Source organism: Crocodylus siamensis, chromosome 6, assembly GCF_052110815.1.
Source record: "Crocodylus siamensis isolate JL-2025a chromosome 6, ASM5211081v1, whole genome shotgun sequence".
Lineage (NCBI taxonomy): Eukaryota > Metazoa > Chordata > Crocodylia > Crocodylidae > Crocodylus > Crocodylus siamensis.
Window position 1 is genome coordinate 33554473 of NC_143400.1, and position 27372 is coordinate 33581844.

Sequence of the window (27372 nt, forward strand, 5' to 3'; positions counted from 1 at the left end):
GCTCTGGCCCGGGCAAGAGCCTGGTCAGAGCTGTCCGGGAGAGTCCCCCGGGAGCTCAGAGACACGGTCGGGGCTGGCCTGAAAAGGACGTCTAACTGCGAGCCTGGCCCCGAGTCCAGTGCCTTACGCAGGGGCGGTTACTTAGCGCAGCGGCCAGGGCGCCGGCTGTTGGCAGCCTGGCACAGCCCAAGCACCTTTAGGCCTGGGCGAGCATGTGCTCTGAAGAATTCCCCGGGGGTGTGCCCCAGGGTGGTCCCAAAAGGGTGTCTCACGGTCATCCTGGCTCCCAACCCGAGGCCTTGCCGGAAGAGGGCATTGGGCCCGGGAGGCCCCTGCCTGCCCAGCGTCGGGCTCGGTTGGCCGTCGTCCCAAGGCGACCAGGTTGTGGGGGGGAGCGGTGATCAGACGGCGCCGCTTGTGCCCAGCCCGCGGGAGAAAAGGTCCCCCCGGTCCATGGGGACCCCGGAGCTGGGTGGCAGCCGTCTCCCGCGGCAAGCGAGCGGGCGCTGCCCTCTGGCGGCCAGCAGGTGACAGCGGCCCCTCGGTAGGCGAAGCGAGTCAGCAGGAAGCCGAGGGCACTGCCTTTGCGAGCCCCCAGGCACTTGGGTGCCTGCCTGGGTGCCCCCGGGTGCTCTAGATAAGTAGCTCGACAGACGGACAGAGAGAGGAGGTATATGGAGAGAAAGCAGGACTGGGGAAAGGGGTGGCAATCAGGGCCAGGGGCACGTCTCTCCCTAGTCCTCCATAGCCCAAATCTGACCCTGGCCTGGCCCTGGTCATGGGGTGAATGGCAGCACCTCGAGGAGCGGGCAGACTCTGGCCAGCAGTCTCCATGGCCGCCCCCGGGTGTCACGGGAGGGGGCGGGGAACAGCCGGGAGCTCCTTGTGCCTGCCGGACGACGGCGCGCAGAGGCCTGGACCCCCGGGTGCCGTGTGAGCACTCTCTTTATTAGGCATGACGTGGTGCCTGGGAGAGCCCACTAAAAGTTGAGCAGGGCTTCTCGGGTGGCGTCCCTGACGCTTTTGAGGAAGCGGAGGACGGGGGACCCGCCAGTGCCCCGCTGCTCGGGCCTGGAAGGAGCCGCCTGCAGGGGGCCGGTCCCGGGGCTGCCTCGGCTTCTCTTGGCCGCAGTGGCGGTGACGACGTACTTGGTTGCGACGGCGATGTGACGTGTGCGGAAGGCGGCCAGCGCGGTCACGCACCTGTTGTAAGCGCAGTGGAGTGCCTCGTTCCCGGAGGAGAGGACCAGCTCCCGCAAGGGAGGGAAGGCCTGGATTGCTTCCACAAAGGCCCTGTGGCAGGGGGGCATGTAGTCGCGCATCCGGTGCAGAAAGGCCGCTGCAAGAGACAGCCCGAGAGGTGCGAGGTTGCCCTGGCTGGTGCCCGGCCCGATCGGAGGGCGCAGGCCCAACGAGGAGAGGTCCCCGCTGGCCCTCACGACGGCCGCGACTTACAGCTCTCTGCGTGGTGTCGGACGCCCAGGAAGGCGTCGAAAGCGTGGAGCACGGTGCTCTGGGCCGCGCTGCCCCCCGAATACGCCTGCGGCAGCTCCCACACACCTTCGTAGAGCAGCCCTGCTGGCATTGCGGGGTTATCCCGCCACCTGGGCGGGGCGGAGGAGGCGGTGAGATGCTGCAGCAGGAGGTGGGGAGGCCGAGGCAAGGTCTCGTGGGCCCAACCTGAGCCCGCGCTCCTGTTGGTACCCCTGCTTCCAGAGATGCAGGCCCATGGGGTCAGCTGCAGGGCCATGCGCTGGCCCTGCGGGCCACCAGCGCACTCAGCTGGCTGCGGAGCCCCGGGGTCTGCGGAGCAAGTGGAGCCGGGGTGACAGGTTCCTGAGCCACCCGGGCCTTGCGGGGAGGTCAGGGACCCGCACTTGGGAAGGCCCTGCTGCCGCCACGACGTGCTGATGGCACCCCGGGGCAGACCCCGCCGTGGACCAGAGGAGGCCCTCTGTGCCCCCCTCTGCCCATGGAGAGCGGCCCAGGAGATGCGCAGCCTGCGCGGGCGCTCACCCGGAGAGGAAGAGGCGGATCGCGTTGTAGAAGGTGTCTGGATCCACGTGGTCTAGGAGAGCAGGTGCAAGGCAGAGACAGTTGGGGCCAGAGGCACGGCGCTGCCGCGGCCCATCAGAGAGGCCCACCAGTGGGCGTGGGGGCCACCCCGGGGCCGGAGGCACAAGGGGAACCCATCCTCACCGTGCATCTGCATCAGGGCCTCGGTCATAGCCCCGAGGGCCATCTCCAGCTGCGCCAGGGCTTGGAGCAGGGTCTCCCCATTGGGCTGCCGGATGGCAGGGGCTGCCTCCGCAATGGCCTGCCGGAGAGAAGTCGGGAGAGTTGGGCGATGCGGCGTTCCCGGCCATGGGCCGGAGCCCTGCAGCCTGGTGGCCAGGGCAGGCTGGGGGCTGACCGCCTGGGCAGCCGCTCTGCGGTAAAGGACCCGGGGGCGAGGGCAGCCCATGAGCCAACCAGGAGCCCGCGGTTGCCAAGAAGGCTCACGGCATCCTGGGCTGTCGGTAGGAGTGTGGGCAGCCGGTCTCGGGAAGCGATTCTTCCCTGTGATTTGGTGCTGCTGAGAGCACCTCCCAAGTCTGGGATGCAGTTTTGGGATCCCACACCCCACCACCGCTACAGGAATGCTGCAGACAAAGTGGAGAGTCCAGTGGGGGGCAATAGCAATGGCTCACAGGGCCGAGGGACCTGCCTTTCGAGGAGAGGCTGTGGGAACTAGGCCAATGTAGTCAGGAGAAGAGGTGACTTGCTGGGAGGGGCGTCGGAAAGAGGAGGGAGCGGGGCCGTTTGCAGTGGTGGCACGTGAGAGGCCCAGGAGCGACCGGCTCGCATTGCGGCAAGGGAGGCCGAGGTGAGACGTTAGCGAGAAGGGTCTCGCAAGGAGGCCGGCGAAGCCTTGGGAGCCCCGAGAGCTGGTGGCATCTCCATCCTGGGCAGTTTGTATGGCCCAGCTAGACATAGTCTCTTCCGGCTCTCATTGTCTGCGATGGTTCCTAGGCCCTCTGACGGGCTGCGGGGGGCAGGAGGGAGCTGCTTTGCTAGAGGGAGGCCAGGATGGGAGTGTGGCCCATTGCAGTGCTGCGTATGGAAGCGGGTCGAGGACAGGCTGCTCCGTGCCGCGTGCACACGCAGGCTCAGGGGGAGCTTGGGGGAGAGCTGGGGTGCAGCAACGGCCAGGGCCAGACCAGGCCAAGAGGCCACATCCTATGCCCCGGACCCGGGGCATGCCCAATGGTACCTGCAGCCCGGGCACGGCCGCCTTCTCCACCAGCATGGTGACCAGAACGAAGCCTCTCAGGCTCTCTCCTCCCGGCAGCCACACAATGGGGTCCAGGTTCCTGCGTGGGGAGAAGGAGAGGCTGTGAAGCCAGGCTGCGGTCCGGGGGACGGCGGTCCCACTCTGCTCTGCATCCAGAGGTGCGTGTGGGGCGGCGGGACCCCTTGCCCCAATCCCTGTGCTGCTAGGAGCACATACAAGGCTGGGTGGGGTCCCTGCGCTCTCGTGTCAGGGACTGGGCCCCCAAAAGCAGGCCAGGGGAGGCGGGTCCCCTCCCCGAAAGGCCAGAGGCCGTCCGCCGCGAGGAGTGCGGGAGGCGTCTCGGCCACTTACCCGAGCTCCAGAGGCCTGGCGGAGGTCCGGCATCGCGGGATGGGAAAGAGAAAGATGGGGCGGTTAGGCGAAGGGCGCGCAAGTGGAGAGATCCCTCAGGGGCCCCGTGCCGCCTTACCCGGCCCGATCCCTTTGCCTCCAGTTGGCGAGCACAAGGTCGGCGTGCAGGAGGATCGGCGGGAGGCCGAGGCGCCTCGAGACCTCCCAGAAGGGCACGGCGAGGTTTTGCGGCAGCACCTGAGAGAGAGGTGGTTCAGGGAGAGGGGAGCGGCTGGAGGGCCGCGATGCGGTGCGCCCTGGTGTCGAGGGCTGCTTTGGGCCCGGGCCCGTGGCTAGCTGCACTCACCTTGGCTGGGCCCTCCTCGCCATCCTGCCACACATAGCCCGCCGTGATGAAGCCGAGCACCAGGTGGGCCAGGCGCAGGTCACGGTGCCCGTGGAGCTGTGCGGCGCTGAGCTGCGGCGCCTGCCAAAGAGAAGCTGCTCCGAGCTGCTCCGAGCATCCCCCGGTCGTGGGGCTCACGAGGGAGCGGTCCTGCAGGGTGCGAGCAGCCCAGCCAGAGGCCTGGCCAGTGCAGGCCGTGGTGTTTTGGGGGGTGCCAGGTACGCCTGGGTGTTGGTGCCCGCCAGCTGAATGTGCAGGAGCGCCTGGGCTGTTCTTGCCATTGGGGCTGGGCATGGGGCGGGGGTGAAGGTAGTTGGCCCTCGCCAGGGGTGACATGCCTCCTGGCAGGAGAACGACCTGGCCTTGTGCTGCATGGGCTTGCCGGACCAGGCGGCTGGGGGGGAGGTGGCGGCCCTGGGTGGCCTGAGGGAGAGGTCTGCTGGGGGGGAAGCGGAAAGGGCACGGTTGCCTGGCTCCATGGCCACGCGTGCCAGGAGCCGGCAGGACATTGTGGCCTCTGCTGTGGGTGGCGGGAGAGAGGCGGCACCTGGTGCACGTGGGCGCGGAGCTGCCGGGTGGCGATGAGGTCAGGCAGGCTGCGGGCAAGGTCCATCCAGGGTCGGTAGGGAGCGGGCAGCTCTGTCTGCAGAGAGAAGCAGCAGCAGGGGAGAGGGGGTGGCCAGCTGGAGCTGGCAGAGCGGAGGGGAGGCAGCGGGGTGCGAGGGCCAGCCGGTGGAGAGAAGCAGCCCCAGTCTGTGACCCAGCCCCCAGCGGAGCTGGGTTGTGGCCGGGCCTGGCCCCCAGCACGCTCCCTGGAGCTGGCCGGAGGCTGGGGGCCCGTGGCCAAAGCAGCCGTGCACCTGGCTGGCGGCAGGAGGCCAGGGAGACGCATGATTTGCCTGGCTGGGCCGAGGGGAGCCGAGGCCTTTGCCAGGGCTGGGCTTGGGGCACGCGCCATGTGTGTAAAGTGTTGGCAGGTCGGGGGGGTGGTCTCTGTGGCCCCTGGCTCGGGGCAAGTCTGGGGCCGTAGTCCTGGAGCTCGTTGGGTGCAGCGAGCGTAGGCTGCTGCCCCTGTTTCTTGGTGGTGAGGCCCTGGCGGGGCCCCCCGGGGCTGCCCATGCCCGGGAGGGAGGGTGGGGGGCCTACCTGTGGATCGGGGAGCAGGAAGCCGTATTCCGGGGAGATGTGGAACTTGTCCAGGGCGCAAGGCGGCGGGGGCTGCTCCGTCTCATCAGCAGGGTCCATGGGCAGGTGCGGGGGCCGAAGGGCCATTGGGGGCAGCTGCCCGGGTGCGAGGAGGGTTCCCAGTGGCGGCCCTGTGGGGTCTGCGCTGAGTCAGGAGAGCTCTTTTCCAGGCAGCCGGTGGCAGGGGACCTTTGTCCCCGGGTTTGGCCTGCTGCCCTGCGGGCGCAGGGGGTGTGACAGTTGAAAGGACGTCTGTGTGATCAAGGTGCTTGCCAAAGGCTCTCTGAAGAGGAGACCAAGTGTTTTTCTGTTGTTTGTGTAGATATGAAGCTGTATATTGTTGCTAAGAGCCTAATTACAATTTAAGATATAGCTGGGCCTCCTCTAAAGTCAGGTCTAGGACACGTAGAAAAGGCTGGAAGTAGCCAGGCCCTGTGGCATGGGTCCAATTACCCTTATCAAAGGAATGCGAGGCCCGTACCGTTATGGGTCAGTCTAAGGACAGTCCAAGTAAAAAGAATCGGAACGGCTGTCACTTATCGGCATGGCTTAGAAGTTAGAAAGGGGCCAAAACGTCCGGACGTTGTTTGGAAGGAAGAGGTGGCTTCGCAGAAAGGATCGGTTGGCTGTTACCCAGAGTGGCGGGCCCGTGGATCTCGAGGAGCCCCAGGACCGAACACCCGGGTCCCTCTCGGCATCTCTCGGACAGCGACATTGCAGAAAGAGAAACTTGTTGTACGTCGGAGGGGACTGCCAATAAGTTGCCGACGTGAATCATTCTCGTCCATCAGGGATTGTGTCACTGCTACTCATAGTTGTATTTTTGTGAAGTCGATGCACCTTTCTACCCTCTGCCGTGCTGTCTATCCTGAACCCCCCGCAGGTGGCCGGAATGGGGAGGGCGCCGGCCAGGTCCGCCCTGGGTCCCGGAGGGGGGTTGCTGAGGGCGGGCGAGTCCCGTGTGGGCAGGGCTGCCCTGGTGCTGCACAGGGCGAATGCGGGGAGGCCCCCTGTGCTGCGCTGTGTCATGGGAGTGCCCCAATGTGTTGGGGTGGGAGCGGAGGCAGGCCCTGCAGCATGTCGGGGGAGCTGCCGCAGCCTTGCAGGTGGGGTGGAGTTGGGGGGGGGGGAGGCCTGTGGCACCTGCCCTCCCCTTGTCTGGGGTTGCAGGGACGGTGGTGCATCTGGGCCTGGGAGGGACAGGGCTGCTGTGACACTGTGCAGGGGTCACTGCCGGGGGGGCTGGGGAGTGGAGCCCCCGGGAGGAGCTGGGGGAAGGTGGGAGCATGGATGCTGCCCCGAGGCTGTGCTTCTCAGGGGCGGCGGGGCAGAGCCCCTGGGCTTGCTGAGCAAGAGTTTGGAGGAGGCATGGGAAAAGTGTGTGTGCAAGGGCCTGGGGGGTTGCTGGGAGTGGTGATGAGGGCCTGGAGGGCTGCCCCGCTTGGGGGGGGCCTGGACAGAGAAGTGTGAGGGGCGGGGGGCTGCGGTCTGGGCAACGGGGCTGCGAGGACTGGTGGTGCCGGGCTAGCTCTATGGAGCCGAGTAGAGAGAAAGAGAGAGAGAGAGAGAGAGTGTGTGTGTGTGGAGGGGGGGTCCTGGTGGTGCTGTGGTGGACAAGAGTGGCGGGGGGGGGGCGCGTGCTGCTTGCTGACCGTGGGCAGTGTGTTTGGGGAGGGGTGGCAGCGTGGAGTGGGGGGCATGCAGGCTGTGGAAGGAGGCAGTGGAGTCGGTGCCTTGAGGCCAGTCCTGAGCCGGGCCTTGCCTCCTTGGTCCCTAGAGGCGGGGGCCCTGTGTCTTGGGCTTTCCTTGGTGGCGGGGCATCCCAGGGCATGTGGGGGCTTGGTTGTGCTGGGGGCAGTGTTGTGTCTGTGCAGTGGGGCAGTGGGAGCTGGCTGTGCCGGGGCCCTGCGGGGTACGTGTTGCTGAGGGAGCCTGGTGGTCATGGCAGAGGTGCTGCTGGGGCGAGCCCTGGGCCTGTGGTGCTGTTGGGAGGACTGGCTCCTAGGTGGGGGTCAGCGGTGCAAACGGTTGCACCCGTTGGTGTTGGGTGGGGAGCTTTGTGTGGGGGGGGGGGGGGGGTGCCTGCGGGGCAGGGTGTGCGGTCAGTCCCTGGGGGGTAGTTGACTTGGTAGGGATGGGGTGCTGGAGCCTAGGCTGCCATGGAGGGGAGGCTCGGGGCTCTGTGTGCTCGAGCTGAGCGTGGGTGTGAGGCTGGGGTGTGCCAGGGTGGGGCAGGTTCCTGGCGGTCCTGGGTAGGTGTGATGGCACCTGCTCAAACGGGGAGTCGCTTGCAGTCGTCTGCGGGCTCATCCTTTTGACTGAGCTGCCTGTAAGCAGGCTGTCTAGTGGGGTCTTGCCTCTGTGTCGCGTGCCCTTGTCTTTTGCAGTGCGTCGGTCCTCCCAGGCTGCCTGGCACGCGCTGACAAGCGTCTGCCAGAGTGACGGGCAGGGGTGCGTAAAAGGAAGGCTTGCGACCTGTTCGCGCGGCCCTGAGCGAGGGCCTGAATCGGAGGCAGGCCGGGCGAGCCGGGGCAGCAGTTCCCAGTGTGATCTGTGGTAATGGGCTTTTCATCGTGCTGGTGAAGGGCAACAAGGTGCCGGCGGGGTCATCGCTGTTGAAATTGGTGCAGCACAAGGTGTCGGGGCCTGGGCCCCCCGGGCTAGGGTAGGGAAGGTGCTGGGAGGCGGGGGGATAGTGTAGCGTGGCCTCTGCCAGCAGAGCCCTCCAGCCTTTCCGGCTGTGGGAAGAGGAGCGGGAGGCCTGTGGGCCACTGCAGAGTGACCCCAGTGAAGTGTGCTGGTGCTGACTGGGGCAGGGTGGAGTGGGAGCTGTGGCATGGGTGCGGCCTGACTGTGCAGCTTGGAAATGTCAAGTTGCATGGGGAAAGGAAGGGGGAATTTGGGGGGCCCCCCCGCAGAGGCTGGTTTGCAGCTGGGGGCAGCTCTGAGGGCAGGGTGGTGCAGGGCCCGGTGAGGGGAGCCGAGCTGAGCGGAGTCCCTGGGAGGAGCTGGGGGTGCTCTGGGTCCAAATACAAGGCAGTCGTGGGGAAAGGGACTTATCGGTGGGGGTCTACCACACACCACCCAACCCAGGGGAAGAGCCAGACTGGGAATTCTTCAGTCAGCTCACGGAGGCAGTTTGTTCAAGGGACGTGGTCATCGTGGGCGACCTGAACTTTCCAGCCATCTGTCGGGAAGAGCAGTCAGCCAGGTCTGACCGCTCACGTAGGTTCCCAGCCAAGATATGGGACCTCCGTCTAACCCCGGAGGTGCACAGCCCCACCAGGGGAGATGCCTTGTTGGACCTGGTGCTGCCCACAGGCGATGACCTGGCGAGGGGGCTGCGGGTGCTTGACTGCCTGGGCCATAGCAATCATCGCCTGCTGGGATTCACCCTCCAGCGCAGCAGCCCTGGACTTCAGGAGGGCAGACTTGAACGAGCTAAAGAGACTAGTTGGGGAAGCACCGAGGTCCCAGAGGGGAGAGGAGTTGGGTGCCCGAGAGGAGCAGTCATTCCTTAAGGACATGATCCTCCGAGCCAAAAGGGAGGTAATGCCAATGTGGATCAAAGGGGGAAGAGGGTGCAAAAGCCCCCGTGGCTCAGCAAAAGCATCTGGGAACGTCTCCTAGCTAAAAGGGGCCCAATGGCAGGGAGGGGCCGTCCCTTGGTTGCTCAGGGCTTCGGGGCTGCAGGGGGGTGGCCAGGGAGGTCGAGGCAGAGATGGAACTGAGATTAGCGACCCAGATCGAGGACAAGAAGTCCTGTTTTAAATACATAGGGGGCAAAAAGAAGGTACTGGGTAACATGGTCATTGCACCTGACGACAAAGCTAACCTATGTAACAGTTTCTTTGCCTCCATTTTTCTGAGCAGGGACCCCCCCACCCCGCAGGCCCCAGGGGAGGTGCGCCCAGGCTCGGTGAGGACCTAGTCAGGGAATTTGTGGTGGGGACTGGACACGTTCAAATCAGCCAGTCCTGATGATCTCCACCCCAGGGTGCTGAGGGAATTAGCAGAGGACATTGCGGGACCCCTGGCACAGCTGTACGAGCACTCGTGGTGCTGTAGCATGGTGCCGGAGGACTGGAAGAGGGCCAACGTGGTTCCCATTTTTAAGAAAGGAAGGAAGGAGGACCCAGGCAACTCTAGGCCAGTCAGTCTGACCTTGGTCCCAGGGAAGCTTTGTGAGAGAGTGATCGTGGCGCACGTGCGCGAGGGGCCAGCAGGGGAGATTATGCTCAGTGGCAACCGACACGGGTTCCTTCGAGGCAGGTCCTGTCAGATCAACTTGGTGGCCTTCTATGACCAGGTAACTGAATCTGTGGATGCAGGGGTAGTGGTGGACGTACCGTTTCTGGACTTTAGGAAGGCCTTTGATCCTGTCTCTCACCCCATTCTCATTAAAAAGCTAGGGGACTGTGGCATCGACACCTACACAGTCAGATGGGTCATTAAGCAGCCGGAGGGCCGGACCCAGAGAGCGGTGGTGCACGGTATTATTCGACCCAGAGGGACATGGCAGTGGGGTCCCCCAGGGCTCGGTTCTCAGGCCCGCACCTTTCAACCTGTTTGTCGGTGACTTGGACGAGGGGGTGAAAAGCCCCCTGTTCAAATTTGCAGACGGCAGTAAGATGTGGGGGGACGTGGACATGCTAGAAGGGAGAAATAGGCTGCATTGGGACCTAGACAGGTTACAGGGGTGGGCGGACAAGAATAGGATGGGATTCAACACTGACAAGTGCAAGGTGCTGCACCTGGGGAGGAAGAACCAGCACCATACCTACAGGCTGGGGAACTCCCTTCTCGTCAGTGCAGAGACAGAAAAGGATTTTGGAGTCGTGGAGGCCAAAATGAGCATGGGCCGGCAATGTGATGACACCGTCAGGAAGGCTGACCGCACCTTGTCGTGCACCCGCAGATGCATGTTGAGCAGGTCCAAGGAGGTGATCCTCCCCCTCTATGTGGCACTGGTCAGGCTGCAGTTGGAGTACCGTGTCCAGGTCTGTGTGCTGCACTTCTGGGGAGATGTGGACAACATGGAGACGGTCTAGAGGAGGGCCACTCACAGTCAGGGGGCAGCAAGGCAGGCCCTATAAGGAGAGGCTCAGGGACCCGAACCCGTTGAGTCTCCACAAGAGAAAGCTGGGGGGGGGGGATCCGGTGGCTGTTTACAAAGTGGTCAGGGGAGACCAGCAGGCACTGGGGGAGTCCCTGTTCCCCCGAGCATGACCAGGAGTGATCAGGAATAACAGTCACAAGCTGGCAGAGGGGAGATTCAGACTAGACATCAGGAGGCGTGACTTCACTGTCAGGGCGGCTAGGATCTGGAACCAACTTCCGAGAGAAGTGGTGCTGGCTCCTACCCTGGGGGTCTTTAAGAGGAGGCTGGATGAACACCTTGCTGGGGTCGTTTGACCCCAGTGCTCTTTCCTGCCCAGGGCAGGGGGTCGGACTCGACGATCTGCTCGTGTCCCTTCCGACACAACCAACTCTGAAAGGCGGGAGCGTGGATGTTGCACCCTGGGCTTCCTGAGCAAGGGTTTGGAGGAGGCTGGGGAAATGGGTGTGAGGCTGGGTGTGGTGAGGGGTGCCCCCCCTTTGGGGCAGCCTGGATAGGGGCTGGGGAGCTGTGGCCTGGGCAAAGAGGTGGTGAAGGGGGGGTGCATGCAGCCACTGCCCAGCCCCAGCCCAGTGGAGTGGGTGCATCCTGGGGTGGTGCAGGTCTGGGTGGGGGGGTGGTCCTGGTGCTGCTTGGTGACGGAGGCCTGTGGGGCTGACTTGGCTACTTGCTGTGCAGGCTGTGGATTCGTGGATGTTAGGGTCGGCAGGGGACCTCAGCAGATGACTGGGTCTGACCCCGTGTCTAGGTGGGAAAGTGGGCTGGGTTCAGAGCAGCCCAGCCAGGTGCCTACAGAACCTCCTCTTGAAGCCCCCCCAGGGCAGGGGAGAACACCCTTTCCCTTGGGAGCTCATTCCAGATGCTGGCCACTCTACCTAACTGTGAAGAAGTTCTTCCTAATGTGCAGTCTGCTGTGTGCTAGCTTGCAGCCATTTCTTGGGACCGGCAGGGGCGTCTTGGTGAGCGGAGCCTCACTGATTCCCTTCTGCGCTCCCAGGATGAATTTATATGCAGCCACAAGGTTGCCTCCCAGCCTTGTCTCGTGGAGGCTGAAGAGGTCCAGGTGCCCTTGACCCTGTGAGCAGCCCTTCTCTGCACCATCTCCAGGTTATCCACGTTTGTCTTGGAGCGTGGTGCCTCCTTGGGCCTAGGAGGCTGGCGTGCCAGTGTCCTGACCTGTCCTTGGACAAGGCTCAGCCTCCTGGGGGTTTGTGGGCTCTGGGAGTGGGCTGTCTCCACTGTGCTGGGGGGTCTGGTGCCTGGTGGTCACAGTCAAGGTGCTCCAGAGCAGGGTAAGCCCTGGGCCTGTGGCGCTGTTGGGAGGGGAGCTGTGTGTGTCGGGGGCAGGGGGGAGTCGGTGTGGGGGGGCTGGCCCACAGAGGGTAGAAGTGCAGTGCCCGTGGGGCATGTGGCCGCTTGAGGCAGGCGAGGGGCTCAGGTGCCTTGGGCTGAGGCGGTTGCGCCTGCTTGAGTGGCAACTTGTTTGTGCCATTAGGCAGGCCTGTAAGTAGGCTTGTCTTGCCTTTGTGTTGTTTGATGCTGCCTTGCACGTGCTGGCAGAGGGGGGCTTGGCCCCGTGCACCAGAGCCAAGCGTGCAAAAGGGAGGCTCCTGTCTTGTTTGCACAGACAGAGCTTGGCTCTCAGCAGAGGCCTGAACCAGAGGGTGGCAGTGCTTAAGTGGTGGGGCGCGGTGGCAGAGGGCTGACTTGACTTTGGGTTGTCTCCTTGTTGATGGGCGCTGCAGTCTGTTGGGGCTCAGGGAAGGGGCCGAGTGGGGTGGGCTAAGCTGTCAGCCTTGCTGGGAATTGGGGGCTGCTGCCTGAGGCCTGTCTCCAGTAGGCTGCTGGGAAGCGACCCTACAGTGGCGTGGCCAAGCTCAGGGGTTGGGGAGAGCAGATGTGCCGCCAGGAGCAGGGAGCCCGCTCTGACTGGTGGAGGGTAGATTCAGACTAGACATCAGGAAGCGCTACTTCACAGTCAGGGAGGCCACCACCTCCTCCAGAGCAGGGGGCTGGGAGGGGAGTGCCTGGAAAAGCAGGCCTGTGAGCTTCCAAGGTGGGCAGGGCCAACATGTGGATGTGAGTGATTGTGCAGCAGCATGCAGGCCAGAAGGCAGCCGGGTCCGAGAGCGCTTCCTCCCTTTGGCCTCCATCCACGTCTCCTCCGTCCAGACATCCCACAGCTGGCACATTGTGGACTTGCACAGTGCTCTTGGACTCTGGGTGGTACTTGAGTGCCAGGGGTCGCTTTGTGGCCAGCACCCGAGCCCTCTCCTCCCAGAGGCCAGCCTGGAGCAGCAGGCTGCCTCTGTAGCCCCGCCAGGTGAGTGGGAGGTGGTGGTAGGGGTGGGGGGAAGGCTCTTCTGCAGGGCAGCCTGGGCAGCCCCACTGCCCCTGCAGGCAGCTGCTGCTGCTGAGCACCAGCAGGGCCAGGCAGAGGACCAAGGCAGCCCTCTGGTAAGAGCATGGTGCAGGCCCCCCTCCACCCCCAGCCCAGCACTCTTCCCCCCCCACCCCCCGCACCATCTCCCCTATCTCCCTTGAGAGAGAGAACCTCCGCCCCAGGGACCCCTCCCCCCACTCCTAGTCTTCCTTAAGTCCCAGAACCCCCAGCAAAAAAACCCACAAACCTCTCTGCTCCCTGTCCTCCACACACTCCATAAAAGGCTGTCAAACAAACATCAGTCTACTCACACTGCTGCTGCTGACATGCCACAAGCCCCAAACGCTGCCACTTTATTGCTGCCCTGCCTCACAAACAACAACAGCCACTTCATCAACGCCAGCTGGAAGCTCGGCTCGCCTGCGACACTGTGCTGCCCACTCGAGACAGCCTGCTCCTCTGCCGCTTGGCCTGCAGACAAGGGGCCTATCTGCATCTCCGCTCACCCCGACACCAGCAAAAACCACACGGCAAGTACCCCTACCTTTGCCGCTTGCTGCTGGCCCGAACGTTGTGCAGATGGTGCCGGCGGTCTTCGGCCAGCCGCTTGCCCCCGTTTCTGGGCCCGGCCCCGGCCCCAGCCCCAGCCACCTTTCCTGCGGTACGCCTGCCAGGCCAGCACGCCCACAGCTCCGACAGCCAACACGACAGCACAAGCAATGAGCGCCACCAGGCCCCTGCTCAGCCCAGGACCTGCAGAGAAAGAGGGGAGAAAGACACTTTGCCTTTTTCTTTTGAAAGATAGTCAGTAAAACCCTACCTTTCCCTCTCCTCTCAAAGATGGCCAGAACCACACACGCAAAGTATCCGTGGACTCTAGTCCCTGTCCGGCCCGACAGCCAGCTTCCGCCTTCCAAGAGTCTGGGCCTTTTGGTCTCTGCTTCTCATCTGGCCTGCGTGAGCAGAGCCCGCTAAGTTCCACAGAGCTCATGCCACTTCCTAGGGTCCCCTATGCTTTTGCCACATCAGAACCAGCTCAGCCACTTGCCCTAAGGGACCCGGTGCCCAGAACAAAAAAGAGGCCCTTCTGAAAACCACGCATCAGCAGGCAGTGACTCAGATTGACTGCTCCATCCGCTAAGGCATTTCCTCTCCAACGCTGTCTCGTGGCCTTGCGCCACAAGGACAGTTGTGCCATGCTGAGGGTTGTAGAGATACAGAGAGAGAGGAAAAAAAGGTCTAGTTTAGCTCTACGGCTCATTTCATCCATTACCTACGTTTACAACCTAAATCATCCAAGCACACAGGACAGAAAGCAGCTGTCACACTCTCCCAATTTTGGAGCGGCCTTGGCCCTACTGTGCTTTCCCAGGGCAGCCCCATCCCATGTGTCGCCTTCAAATGCGAGGGGGCACGCACTAAGAGCCGTCCCTCTTGAGAGTCAGCTTGGCCCCCTTGCTGGAAAGAAGAGCCAGAAAACATTAGGGAAACAGTGACCTACCTGCAAGAGTGCAAAGAGCTGCAAAGGCAACCGATTTACAAAAAACACATATTTCTCTCTTGCAGAATCCCACATCAGCAGCACAGACTTTGGCCTCCCGTCCATCCAGAGCCACCACTCAATGCCTGGCAGACGACACAGTTGCAGAAGCAACCGACAGTGATCCGGGCACCCATGCCCACGTGACAACACAGGACAGGATCGCCTCTCTCCCTTCAAAAGGAGAGGTGCCTCAGTAACTGCCCGCAAGCCAGGATTTGAGAAGCCGTGGCAACAGCACTGACAAGACCGCAGAATGGGCTGCACGTGCCACTTTGCCGCAGACATCGGCTCCTTTGTCTCCTATGGCCGTGGCACCCATTACCCGCATCTCCCTGCCAAAGACTAGCGTTTCTCCAGAAGTGACAGAAAGCCGCCGTTGGACCCCCTTCAGCTTTGGCTCAAAACGCTCCGGGCAGTTCTGCAGCCGGCCACTCGGCCCCCCTCACTTAAAAGCCAGCCTATTCTCATAGATGCTTGTGCGGACGATGCCTCAAACGAAGGCGCTCCCCTGACCGGGTGGAAATCCTTCACCAGCCACCTTGAAAACACAGTTCTTTCAGGGGCGGTGCTCGCTTCCTCTGCAGACACCGGGCAAATCCTCTCTCCCTGGTTGAGCGGTCACTCCAACCCTCACAAAAAAACCATCAGGCACAAGGGGGAAGAGCAGGACAAAAAAAGGCCCATTTCCGCTTGGCTCCAGGAACTTGCCACAACAGCAGGCCCGAGGCAGACAACATCTAGGTTGCAGAATGCAGACAGACAGCGTGCATCTCACAATGCCTCGCCCATGAGAGGGACTACAATTGAGGCACATGGACAAACAGCATTAGGGGCACATGCCATCCCAAGCTGTATACAGATGGCCATTTACAAGGTTTTAGCCATCAGCTCGGCACCACCGTTCAAGACCTGCGCAAACAAGTATCCGCAGCAGCCTGCATTTCAAAACCAGTCACTTGCACCAGGGTTCTCTCTGGCTGGTTCCCATTGGGACTTAAACTACCCCCCCAAAAAACACCACACCTTCATTCAAGTCCATCCACCCTGCAAAGTAGTACATACACGAGCAGAACCCCGGCACCCCTTGCTGCGGCCCACAGCCCCCACCGTCCACCCCAGGCTGCTCCGCTTACCTCTGTGCACAGGGCCGCTGTCCACGCTGCCCCCTGAGCCAGGCTTCAGGCAATCCGGTGGGGCCCAGCCCGCGTGACAATGGCAGTTGCCTTTGCTGTTGCACACCTGCAGCTCACGCACCACAACCCCAGTTACTGCCACTCCCTCTCCTACATGGGCCCTCCACCACCCAGCCCCACAACACACTGCTCCTTCCCCACCTCCACAGGGCAACCCGAGCAACCCTGCCTTGGGCAGCGCCCGTGAGCCTCCCGGCTCGGCCACAGCACAAGGCCGCCTTGTGCCCCTGGCCCCCTGACCTTCCCAAGGCTCGCCAGCCCACCTGGCTGCCTAAAGCCCAGCCCCCTCCCTTCTCAGCTCCCCTTTGCACCCCACCCCGCCCAGCATGCTGCAGGGAACCGGCCAGCACGCTGACCCACACTGCTGCACGCCACCCCTGCCCCGCTCCCCAGCCAACCACCCCAGACTTGGCACTCACCCCATTGCCATTGCAATCCCTCTCCGCCTGGCACGCTCCCTGGTCCACCAACAGCCCCACACAGGTGCGGTTCATGCACACCTGCCAAGACAAAGCCAGCCCATTAGCTGGGCTCTCCCCCACCCCCCAGCCACAAGCCTCACCCCCGCTTCCCTGGCTACAGTCCCAGCCCCACAACAAGGGTGGGGGGAGAAACCTTGAGAGGTAGCAATCCCCTACCAAATCAAACAGCCCCACCTGAGACCCTGCGAGCCTTCCCATTCAACAACACATACCCATGGGGCTGCAAGGGCCTCCTCACGCTTGCCCCAGCCCAACACACACACATGCACCTCCATCTCCAAGACTCACCCTGGCCCTGACACCAAGCCTCCCACCCCCATTTCTGCAGGGCAGCTGGCAACCCCAACACCCTCTGCCTTAGGGCCAAGGCCCCTTGTGCTGAACGCAAAGGGAAGGGGCCAACTACTCCCCACCTGGGCCTTACGCACCACACCAGGGCTAGCACAACAGCAACTCAATGCAACTCTCCCTCTCCAGCTTCCCTACAAGCTCCCCTGGCAGGCAGCTCCTTTCCCCACCTCCACCAGGCCCACCCACCCCAACTAAGCTCTGGCTCTTCAGGCCAGCCCATTCCTGCCCGCTCCTGACCCTACTTAGCCCCTCCCTGCCCAGGCCCAGCTGCAGGCAATTGCCTCCTGACCTGCCTGGGCCTGGCCTCCCTGCACGCCCACCCCTCCCCCACACCAGAGGCTCAGTGCACCCCCTCTGGCCCCCACCTTCTTGTCCCCGCAGGGCGTGCCGTTGTCCACCGCTCCCATATCGTGCTCGTTCTTGCCCGCACTGTAGTCCACGCTCCAGCACACGAGCCTGTCCGTGGCATGCTGCAGCACCGTGACACGATCCCCCAAGTTGGGCAGGCGGCGCACGTCCATGCACTGCAGCCTGCCACACATCACATCCCTGCATGGCCCCAACACGAGCCCTTACAACCCCATGCTTGGCTGCCAGGCACACCCCCCCCCCCCCGGCTGCCCCAAGACCCTGCAGACCACCCCCAGCCCCCTTGTGGCCAGGGCCCGACAGCATACTTGCCTCTCAGCTCCATGTTCTCGGGGAACCCAGGCACAGGACGCAGCCTAATGTACAAACCATCCCGCCCCCCGCCCCACCTGAGCAAGAACTGATGACAAAAGACGATGAAGATGCAGTGTGAGATGCATCCAGATAAGGGTGACAAGAATGAAGAACTGCCCTAGGGCTCATCTGCACCTGGACATGGGATCGGGTGACAATTCACTTACGTGGGAGAGGGAGAACGAGCCCAAAGCAAAGACACAGTGAATTCTAGGATCAGAGAGGCAGGGGAGCGCAGCACGACGGGGGATCCCTGCTCCAAATGCTCATCGAACCACACTGACGCACACACCCGGCTCAGCATTGATCAGATCAAGCCTCATCTGGCTTTCCAAAGGACTCGGTCCATGGCCCGCCCCCCTGCCCAATCTCATCCACCCAGAACTAAGCACAAGTCAAGCTGAATAAACATCTCAGGCCGTACGTTCCTCAGTCCCACAACGGGAGGCCCGTTTCCACTCGCTCGACTAAAATTCAGTCGCCGGGTTACAGACCGCTGAGGTGAGACACCGAGTCGGAAGGGGTACGGGCGACATTCGAGCGACGGTCGCGGGTCGGTTGCAACGTCCGGCCTGTCGGAGCCCTGACTGCAAAGGCTGTCACGCTGTCCCCGAGAGGACTGGCACGAGTCCTCCCCGCAAAAGCAATGCGCGCTTCGAGCGAACGCTCCCTTGGAGCGAGACCGGGAAAAGTCGCACTAAGCCAAGGCGTGTTCCCAGCAGGTACAAAGCCACGACCCCAATGCCGCGAGCTACCGATTGTTTCTACAGAAATGACGAGGTGTCCCACGCGGTCTATCAGGTGTCTGGTGACTCCTTAAACACCAATGTTTGTCCTGGCCGTTCATCGGTTTCCAGCGATGTTCCAAATCCCTTGTCAGGAGAAAAGACGAGTCTTGCCACTACTACAAGAATGCATCGCAGAGGCCAAACCAAGGGTCTGACAATCTGCGCAAAAGCAGCAATGCAGCACTTCGCGAGGAGGCATCTCTCTGCCGCCATTCCCAAAAAGCCAGAAGAAATGGATCGCCTCCCCTCGAGGATCACGTGAAGAACTAGGCCCATCGGCGCGGGAACCCGAGTGCCTCGGACCGGCCAGATCCCGCCTCTTGCGCTCTCGCTCCCTTCTCTCTCAGCCGAGATTTCTGACCCGGAACCGTGCTGCTCGAGCCTGAGCCAAGTTTCCCAAAATCCTTCACGATGCAAGGGTTTGTCTTTGTTTTCCTCGGCGTGCCCGTGACCTATGGCGTAGCCTTAGCAATAACTCACTGGCGTCACTGGGAACGTTTGCGCCAGACCCCGTTTGCCCTTTGTTACTTTTTCTTCCCCGCTCGCGCCGCAGCAACGCGTCTCTAATCTAAGCCGAAGATCCCTGCACAGCCCAGACGTGCCGCGGGGCCGCTCATGAAGAGGCCGGAGCTTGGGCTGTGCTGAGTCGGAAACGCGTAAGGGATCGGCTCGTGCGGGTTTGGCTCGGACAGGCCCTAACAAACCGAGCGCTGGCCCAAAAGGGTGTCAGCGGGACAACCGGACAGACGCAGAGCTACTCCGTTTACCGGCGTGCTCCCATGTCACCGCAGTTTATTGTGTCGGCCTGGCTGTGCCGATCGACCCATGTCACAGCCGGGCCGGCACATCACGTTCACTTGTGCGTGTTGGTGGGTGTGTGGCCGATTCGGGAACCGGAGGAACCCAGCCCCATTGAAACAAAGTCCCGCGAGATAGCTCCCTTGGGGCTGAGGACTGGCAGAAGGGGGAGACCCGGCTCCGAATAGAAACACAGGTAACACATGCAGCGCGTGCAGAGCCTGACAAAGACCCTGGAAACACATCCCTAGTCAAGGAGCGCAGCCCAAAGTGATGGGCAAATCGGGTAACAGCCAAGACCATGAAGCACTACCCACCCCCAGCCCACATCCCCTTCCCCCCTCCAGCACCTACTCGGGCTCACAGGGCCAGTAGTGTGTGCCACGAGCCGTCCTGCCGCAGTTGCCAAAGCGGTCCCCGCGCATGTTGATGGTGCGGAAGCAGGCCAGCGGCGCTGCTCTTGCCCCTGTGGCACACGACAGACAGGATCTGGTCAGCCCGTGGGGCCCCGCGCCTCCCGCCACCCGCCAGCCTGCCCCCGGCCCACCGCCCCTGGCCGCGCTCCTACCCCTGCCAAAGATGCGCGCGCAGAGCATGTTCTTGTCGAAGCAGGACCCGCGGTAGCAGCGGCTGCCCTCACCGCACGGCGCCCCGTCTGGCAAGTGCACATCCTCCGGGCAATGCGTGGAGTTGCCCTCGCAGTACTCGGCCACGTCGCACTTGTCGCTGCTTTCTCGGCACACCGTGCCCCGGCGCAGGAGCTGCGGGAAGTGCCAGGCCGCCGGAGCCCTTCCTCCCGCTGGGGCATGCAGCCTCCCCAGGGCCCTGGCCCCCCTTCTCCATGCTACCCATTTCCCCACGTCACACCCCACCCCAGCCTCATGGCACCATCCTGTCCCACAGAAACCACCAGCCCCACGCCTCCCTCCCCGAGCGGCACCCCCAGCTCCTTGCTGCCCAGCGCCCGCCCTGGCCCCCACCTTACCTGACACCTGCGGCAGCACAGCCCCCCGGCACAGACCGCCCCGGGCTTCAGCTTGCAGCCGGCCTGGCAGCACGGGTCCCTGCGGCACTCCTCCGGGGGCCCACAGTCGCATGGCTCACCCTTGTCCACCACCTTGTTGCCACAGGTCTTGCCCTTGAAGAGCAAGTCCTCTGCAGGCAGGTTCAGCAGGCAGTCCCCCTTGCGATCCAGCAGCAGCTGCGCATACTGCCTCTGGCTGCAGTTGCTGAACAGCGGCGTCTCCCTGTGTGGAGCCACGCAGGGCCGTGACCGCCACGGCTTCCCTCCCTGCCCCGGCCCCCCGCTCCGGGCACTCACTGGATGGCGGCATTCATGATGCAGTATGTGTGGTTGCAGACGCAGCCCACCGCGTCGTGCCGCATGCCCAGGTTGTGGCCCATCTCGTGCGCCACCAGAGGCGCAAAGTAGGAGGCCGGCAGGTTTGCCATCTGTTGCCGGGACAAGACGTGTCCGTGGCACCTTTGTGTGCAGCGTGCCCTCACAAGACCCCCCCTGCCAGGCGCCCACCGCCCTCTCCCTCCTGCCGAGCCAAGCCTCTGCGCAGCTACCCCCGCAACACTGCCCGAGCAACGGAGTGCTTGCGGCCCGGGGCGGAGCTCCTCCAAAAGAGACCCCCCCCGGCCACCCACCCCGGGGCACGGGCTCACCGTCTCGACCCCGGTGGGCCTGCCCGTGCATGCCGAGCCCACGTAGGCCAGCCCCAGCACCTCCCCATAGCTCTGGTACCTGTCAGGAGGAGAGACGGTTGCGGGGATCTCCTTGGGGCGCCCGCGTGGCCCTTCCCCTTCCCCTTCCCCGGCCGGCCCGGGCACCCGTCTCCCTCTGGCCGCGACGCCGCCGGCTCCCCGCTCACACGAAGAGATGCGCCACGTCGTGCGCCACCCGCGGCCGCAGGTGTGCCTGCCGCCACGTGCTGAAGTCTGCCAGAACCTCAGACATGTCGCCCACCACCTGCACCTGGTTGTTGTACGTCCAGATCTCCACTCCCATCAGCACCACGCGCAGGTTGAGGGTCCGGTACACCTAGGGGCAGCCCGGCACGTTGCTGGTAGGCTTCCCGCTCCCGGCCTTCCCCGCTGGCTCGCACGGCCTCCCGGGCCCGAGCAGCCCGAAGTGGGACGAGCGTGGGACCCGCACGCTCAGGCCTCTCTCCACGGGAAGCGCCCCACTGGGCTGCCGACCCGCGCCGTCCCAGGCTCCCTTGGGCCTGGCTGCGCCCAGGGACACCCTCCGCCTCCTACAGTCGGCTTGAGCTGTCCCGGGCCACCCCCTGGTCCGACCCAGGACCTAGCCCAACGCCCGCCCCCCGGAAAGGGAGTGTGTGCCCCTCGGGACAGTCCGGCAGCTCCTGCGCCCGGTCCTCCACTGACCGTGTCCACCGTGTTGAGAGTGTCAAACACCTTCCTCTTCACGGCGGTTTCGTTCCTGCCCAGGAACACGTACTGGCACGAGACAAGCACAGGCCCTGGCTGCCGGCCCTGCCGAGCTGCGCCCCACAATGCCCTGTGCCCCGCTGACTGACCTGCTCGCGGTCCACCACGACGAACACCTCAATGTAGCGCGCGTGCAGCCAGATGGGCGACGGCATCCTCTGCTGCGCACACACCGTACGGCTGACGGCCCTTGGCCCCGACCCGCAGCCCCTGCCTGCCCCCACCCCCCGCACGTGCTCGGCCCGCCCCCAACTGGGCAGCTCCGTCCGGCCCTGCGCAGCCACAAAACCGGACTCTGCCCCCATCCTCGGCAAGGCCCCCTGCAACCCTGGACCACGACCCCCGTCTCTAGGGGCCCAGGCACACCCGCTGGGACTCTGTCCCACCCGCCCCCAGTACCTCCCCCCCCCACTTACCGCGGCGCTCTCTCTCCCAGCCGCCGGGCTCGGAGGCCAGGCCTCGCCTGCCACCCCACAGCGCCTGGCGGCCCTGCGCCCCTCCGCCAGGCGGAACACGATGTGCTGGAAGGTGCGCGAGCCTTCCACGGGCTCGATCCCGTAGCTGCACCCCCCGATCCTCAGCAGCCCCCTGCAAAGGCGGAGAGGCCCTTTAGAGACGCCGGGACACCGCCCAGGCCCCGAACCCCGACCGCCAGGCTGCCCGAGCCCAGCACCTGCTCCTACTCTGTGGCAGGGCCCGCCCCACCACTGCAGCCCTCCCCGCCCCTGCTCCCCGGTTCCCCTTCCTTGGGGCCAGGGCCTGGTCCCAGTTCCCAGGGCCTGCGTGGAGCTGATGGGACGGCTGGCTGGCAGGGACTTAGCCCAGGGGGTTTGAAGGGGTAAAAGATGACCGGAAGACTTCGGATTCCCTTTCCTCACGAATCAGGCCCCAGAGACTCACCCTCCTGTCTCCTGATTGGCCCCTTGGGTCACCTGGAGGGGGATAAAAGGGGCAGTGAGGCTGACTCAGGGGAGACCAGCCAGGGACTGCAAGGAAGGAGCTTCAAAGAGCTGGGCCAGTGGGGTAGTTGCGGTTGTCCCAGAAGTGCCTGAAAGACTGGGACCTGCAGGTAGCCGTTAGACTCTCAGCAGGAGAGGCTCCCCAGCTCCAGCAAGGATCTGAGCAGCAAGCCGGAGGTTCCCAGCTCTGCTTCCAGCTCCTCCGATCAGAGGCCAGGCAGCTCGACCCGAGGCCCGGCTCTGGGGGCTGTGTGGTAAACTTGCTCCTTATCACATGGGAGATCTGGGTTGATAGTCCTTGCCATTTGACATTTTGTGCCTTTTTTTTATATTTCACCGCCCACTATTGCTTGTTCTGCTGTTTGTGTTTTACATTCTGGTTAACCCTATGTTTTGTCAGCTGGATGACTGTCTCTGAGTGTAAGTGTCTGACCTTTGTTGAATCCTACCCCCTCGGGGTGTTGTGCCCCTTGGTTTATACTGGTTATGTTCCCAGTATTCTCTCCTTAAAAGGTATATGGCTAAGTCCCCAGTGGTAGTCTGCCTCTGCTCTATAGGGGGAGGAGAGTCCCTACACCTCCCACAACCGTTTGTGTACCTGATGTGTTCCCGTCGGTGGGAGAGGGGGAACCTCTTGGAGTGTACGTGCGCGCGCACACACCCACCACCACCACCACCCCCTCTACCTCTCGAGATTCATGTGCTGCACATCCTGCAGCAAGAGACTGGTAGGAGCTAGGCTGAGGCACCCACTGCTGTGTCTGGTAATATCCCACCTCTGGGACAGAGCCCACCAGTGAGGTCCGTTGAGGATGGCAGTAGGGGGCAAAGCACCTCTCAGGCCAGCTCAACCTTCCCATCGAGGCCACTGGGGGAATGGACCAAAAGGCGCCGACTACTGTCCCGCCCATGCCGGCTGTCGGCCCCCGTGCCCAGTAGAACGGCTCGAATGGGGACCCGGCTTTGGGGCTGCGATCGCGGCTAGACCTCCTGCCAGGGGGATTTCAGCTAGAGGTCCTTTTCGAGAACTCTCCCGTACCTCTCCGACTGGCAACTCACCCAGCCCAAAGCTGGGATTAGGCCCAGAAATCCTTCTCAGGCCACCCTGAAACATGTCTCGGTGCCACTGGGGAAGACTCCTGGACGGCTCGGCCCAGACACTCGCTCGGGCCACATCGCGGTTTGGTCGGGCCAGGCTGCTGCTGGACTGCGCTGTGGTCGCCGGGCTACATCTATGGAAGTGCACTTGGTGCTGCCTCGCCCTGTGCCTCTCTGCCCAGCCCAAATCACAGTTGGCCTGTGCCAGGCTGCTGACTGCCACCTCACCCCCTGCCCCAAACACGGTACTACGTCTCTGACCCAAACCAGGAAACAGATCTGGGGGCGCAGTTATGCCCAGAAATCCATCTCGGGCCACTGAGGGAGGCTGGACACCTCCGACCAAGAACTTGCCCGGCCCCAATTGTGCTTGGGCTGTGCTGGGCTACCGACAGAGGGCTCCCCGGCTGCCATGCACAGTCTATGGACCCAAGTAAGGAACCGGATTTTGGCCTACAACTCCTTCTCGGGCTGCTGAGAGGGAGTTAGCGACCTGGACAAGGGTGTGGAGAGCACCCTCTTCAAGTTCGCTGATGACACCAAGCTGTGGGGTAAAATGAATACACCGGCAGGCAGGGACAGCGTCCAGGCAGACCTCGATAGGTTAGAGAAGTGGGCGGATCTGAACAGGATGCGGTTCAACAAGGACAAGTGCAGGGTGCTGCACCTGGGGAGAGGGAACCAGCATTATGGTTATTGCTTAGGGGCTGATCCTCTCAGCAGCACAGAGGCAGAGGGATCTTGGAGTCAGGACTGACTCCAGGATGAATACGAGTCGCCAATGTGACGAAGCGATAGGCAGAGCCAACCGCACCCTGTCCTGCATCAACGGGGCATCACTAATGGGTCCAGAGAGGTCTTGCTCCCCCTCTATGCAGCGCTGGTCAGGCCACAGCTGGAGTACTGTGTCCAGTGCTGGGCGTCGCACTTCAAGAGGGATGTGGGGAACCTGAAGAAGGTCCAAAGGAGGCCACTTATATGGTTCGGGACCTCCGTGGCCAGCCCTATGAGGAGAGGCTGAAGGACCTGAATCTCTTCTGCAAGAGGAGACTGAGGGGGGATCTTGTGGCTGCCTACAACCTTATCAGGGGCCAGCAGCAGGGACTCGGGGAAAGTCTGTTCCCTAGGGGCCCCCTTGGGGTCACCAGGAACAATGGTCACAAGCTGAGGGAGGAGAGGTTTAGGTTGGATGTTAGGAAGAACTATTTCACGGTAAGGGTGGCCAGAGCCTGGAATAGGCTCCCCAGAGAGGGGGTGCTCTCACCTTCCCTGGAAATCTTCAAGAGGAGACTAGATAGGCACCTGGCTGGGGTCTTATGACCCCTGCCACTCCCAGTGCTCCTTCCTGCTCATGGCAGGGAGTCGGACTCAATGATCTGTCCAGGTCCCTTCCCACTCACTGATTCTATGATTCAGTGCCCCGGGACACATCTCTGTGCTGCCAGTGGATGCTCCCAGACATCTCTGACCTCAAACTTGCCTGGCCCAAATCACAGTTTGCCTATGCCAGGCTGCCTGCTGACACGTTCCCCTCCGCCCGAGATGGTGCCAAGCATCTGGACCTGAACAAGGAACTGGATTTGGGGCTGGGGTTCTACCCAGAACTCCTTCTTGGGCCACCCCGCGCTACGCCTCGGCAGCACGGTGGGAGTCAGCCGGACAGCTCCAACCGGACGCTGGCCTGCCCCAAAGCGCCGTTTGGCACTGCCAGGCTGTCACCCGACACCACCCCGCAGACACCTGGCTAAGTATCCCAACCTGAATAAGGAATGGGATTTTGGGCTGGGATGATGCGTGTGCATCCTTCTCAGCCACCCCACATTCTCGCTCCATGGCGTCGGCGGACTCACCCGGGCATCCCTGACCAGAGTCCGGCCCGGCCCCTGCCGGGAGCAGGGTGGGGCCAGGCTTCTCCGTGACAGGAAAGTTGGGATGGCTGGCCCAAGGAGCATTTTGCCCCGTCCTCCCATCCGACTTGGACTTTTGCAGAGGGCTCTAATTCGAGCCTGGGCACAGCTCGTGCAGTTCTCTCTTCGGGCATGTGGTTCGCGAATGGGTCGCGACGAGCTTGCACGCGGGAGCCGGGAACCAGGAATCAGGACCGGGCCCTAAGGAAGGGCTCCCCGCCCCCGCCCCCCGCTGGCCCAGCTCCTCGAGCACGCGGCTCGCCGGGCCTGCCTCGCGCTTCCCCCGCCGCCGCCCGCCCTTACCGGAGCCCGGCGCAGGTGCTGAGCGCGACCAGGGACTCGGCGACGTCCTCCACGTAGCCGTGGTAGTAGCAGTCGTCCTGCGGGGCAGAGCCCGCCTCAGCGCGCTGCCCCGGCCCCGCCGCTCGGCGCTGCCAGGGCCCGGCTTACCGGCGTGAAGGGGTAGTCGGCCACCAGGGCTCCGCGGGCGCCGTAGGTGAACACGGGGAAGGGCCGGGCGATGAGCGTCCTGGGGGGCGGGGACGAGAGGGACACTGTCCCGGGTGCTCGCGGCAGCACCGGCGCGGCCAGGCGCCTCGCCCCCGGCCCGCGGCCCGCGCCCCGCCGACCTCTTGCGCAGCAGGTGGAGCACGCGGCGCTGCCCCGCCACCGACACTTGATAGGAGACCTCGTCCTGGCACCAACGGAGACACCCCCGTGTCGTCGCGGGCCCTCCAACGGCCGCCCCGCGCCGCGCCGCGCCGCGCTCACCTACCTTCGCCGGCGGCCCGTGCCGCGGCTCCAGGCGGCGGGGCACGCTCAGCTCGTAGTGGGCCAAGCGGGGCGCCCGGCCGGCGCCTGAGGGCAGCGGGAGCGGGCGGCGAGAGGCCGGGCCCGCCGCCGCGCCCAGCGCCAGCAGCACCAGGGCCAGCGCCGCCATCGCCCCGCCCCGCCCCGTCCCGCCCGCAACCGGCCCGCGCGAGCGCACGCCCCTCGCGCCCATTGGCCGCGCCCGCGCCGCCCGCCCACCAATGGCAGCCGCCGGCGGGCGGGCGCCGCTCCGCCCTCTCCCGCTGCTGGCCGGGGCCGTTTTTCAACGCCAACCTAGAGCCCGTCACGGATGACGACACCCGCTGGAGAGACCGGCGACACGCCCCGTCCCGCAGGGCCCTCCGGGACGGTGACATGAGGATGGGACCATGGGGCCCAACGCTTCCTGGGCCGCCCCAAGCGGCATGCCGAAGCCACCGGGCCGCAGTCCTGCCGGGCAGCCGCGCCGCGCCGTTGGGCCGTGCCAGCCGGCCGACTGAAAGCAGCCCGGCCGCTGCGCGAAGCGTGCAGAGCCCAGTGCAGAACCGGGACGGTCCCCGGCCGTCCTTCTCGGCCCGTGCCGCCGGGGGACCGGCCCCGATGTCTCCAGCCAGAGACTGGCCCGGCCCAAGCGGCTGCCGGCACACCGGTCCCGGCCGCCGGGCTCAGTGCACGGACCCGAGCGAGGACCTGGACCTCGGGCTGAGATTAGACCCAGAAACCCTTCTCGGGCCACCCCGTGCCACGCCTCGGCGCTGCTGGGGGACCCCTCCGGACACCGATTGGCGCCAGCACAAAGAAACCGTGCACCGGGCTGGGCCAAACGCCGGTCAGACGTGTCCGGGAGAGGCCCCCGGTGCCAGAGAGACGTGGTGTGGGGCAGCCCAAAAAGGATGGGCAACCATCGTCTTGGGCCAAACCCCCGTTCCTCGTGCAAGCCAACACGCTCCGTACTAGCAAATTGCCCGTTGAGAATGACGGGGGGGAGGGCGCGGGGTGATCCACATCCCTCTCGAAGTGCAACACCCAAACCTGGACGCGTACCCCGTCTGCCGCCTCACCGATGCCGCGTACAGGGGAACGATCGCTTCCCTAGACCTGCTCGCGGGGCTCCTGCTGACGCAAGACAGTGTGTGGTGAGCCTCGCCTGTCCCTCGTCGCACCAGCGACTCGTGCGCATTGGCCAGCACTCCAACGTCCCTTTCCACTGTCATGGTGCTCAGACCTGTCCCCCGCTGGCTGTACGGGGGTGGGGTTGGCGAGTCTTTCTCCCCGGGGGCAGCACCTTGCATTTCTCCTTGTTGAATTGAATCCTGTTCTGAGTGGCCCACTTCTCCGGCCTGTCTGAATCTGCCTGCATTCACTCCCTGCCCTCCGGCGCATTTACCGTGCCGCATCGTTTCATGTCATCCGCGCATTTGGACCCCTTTTGACCCCTTCGTCCAAATTGCCACATAGATATTACATAGCACTGCTCCGAGGACCGAGCCTCGGGGTACACTGCCGCCCGCATCCCTCCAGGGAGAAACCGCCCCATCCACTGCTGCTCTCGGGGGATCCTGTGAG

The 27372-nt window shown here is 63.9% G+C and overlaps 2 protein-coding genes across 3 annotated transcripts; both read right to left on the reverse strand.

The window, feature by feature from the left end:
- Positions 1–927: 927 nt before the first annotated feature.
- LOC149862265 (indoleamine 2,3-dioxygenase 2-like) lies at positions 928–6749 on the reverse strand. 2 transcript variants are annotated; one of them, XM_090056060.1, is made up of 10 exons: positions 5157–6743; positions 4558–4653; positions 3972–4091; positions 3744–3862; positions 3626–3640; positions 3254–3353; positions 2200–2317; positions 2017–2068; positions 1456–1604; positions 928–1339 (listed from the first exon to the last, which is right to left on the reverse strand). In XM_090056060.1, exons 1-10 carry the CDS (start codon positions 5280–5282, stop codon positions 981–983), a joined length of 1254 nt encoding a protein of 417 aa, XP_089912186.1. In that variant the 5' UTR covers positions 5283–6743; the 3' UTR covers positions 928–980. The 2 variants fall into 2 exon arrangements, with proteins under 2 accessions (XP_089912186.1, XP_089912185.1); XM_090056059.1 differs by having other exon boundaries at positions 3972–4653; positions 5157–6749.
- Positions 6750–12949: 6200 nt separating this feature from the next.
- LOC149862266 (disintegrin and metalloproteinase domain-containing protein 9-like) lies at positions 12950–25936 on the reverse strand. Its single transcript, XM_090056057.1, has 18 exons — positions 25772–25936; positions 25626–25690; positions 25447–25525; positions 25300–25376; positions 21449–21620; positions 21122–21193; positions 20970–21041; positions 20453–20622; positions 20247–20325; positions 19897–20027; positions 19561–19822; positions 19144–19336; positions 18930–19041; positions 16632–16815; positions 15853–15933; positions 15374–15479; positions 13242–13450; positions 12950–13168 (listed from the first exon to the last, which is right to left on the reverse strand). The coding sequence occupies exons 1-18, from the start codon at positions 25934–25936 to the stop codon at positions 13091–13093; spliced, it is 2307 nt and encodes a 768-aa protein (XP_089912183.1). The 3' UTR covers positions 12950–13090.
- Positions 25937–27372: the final 1436 nt, after the last annotated feature.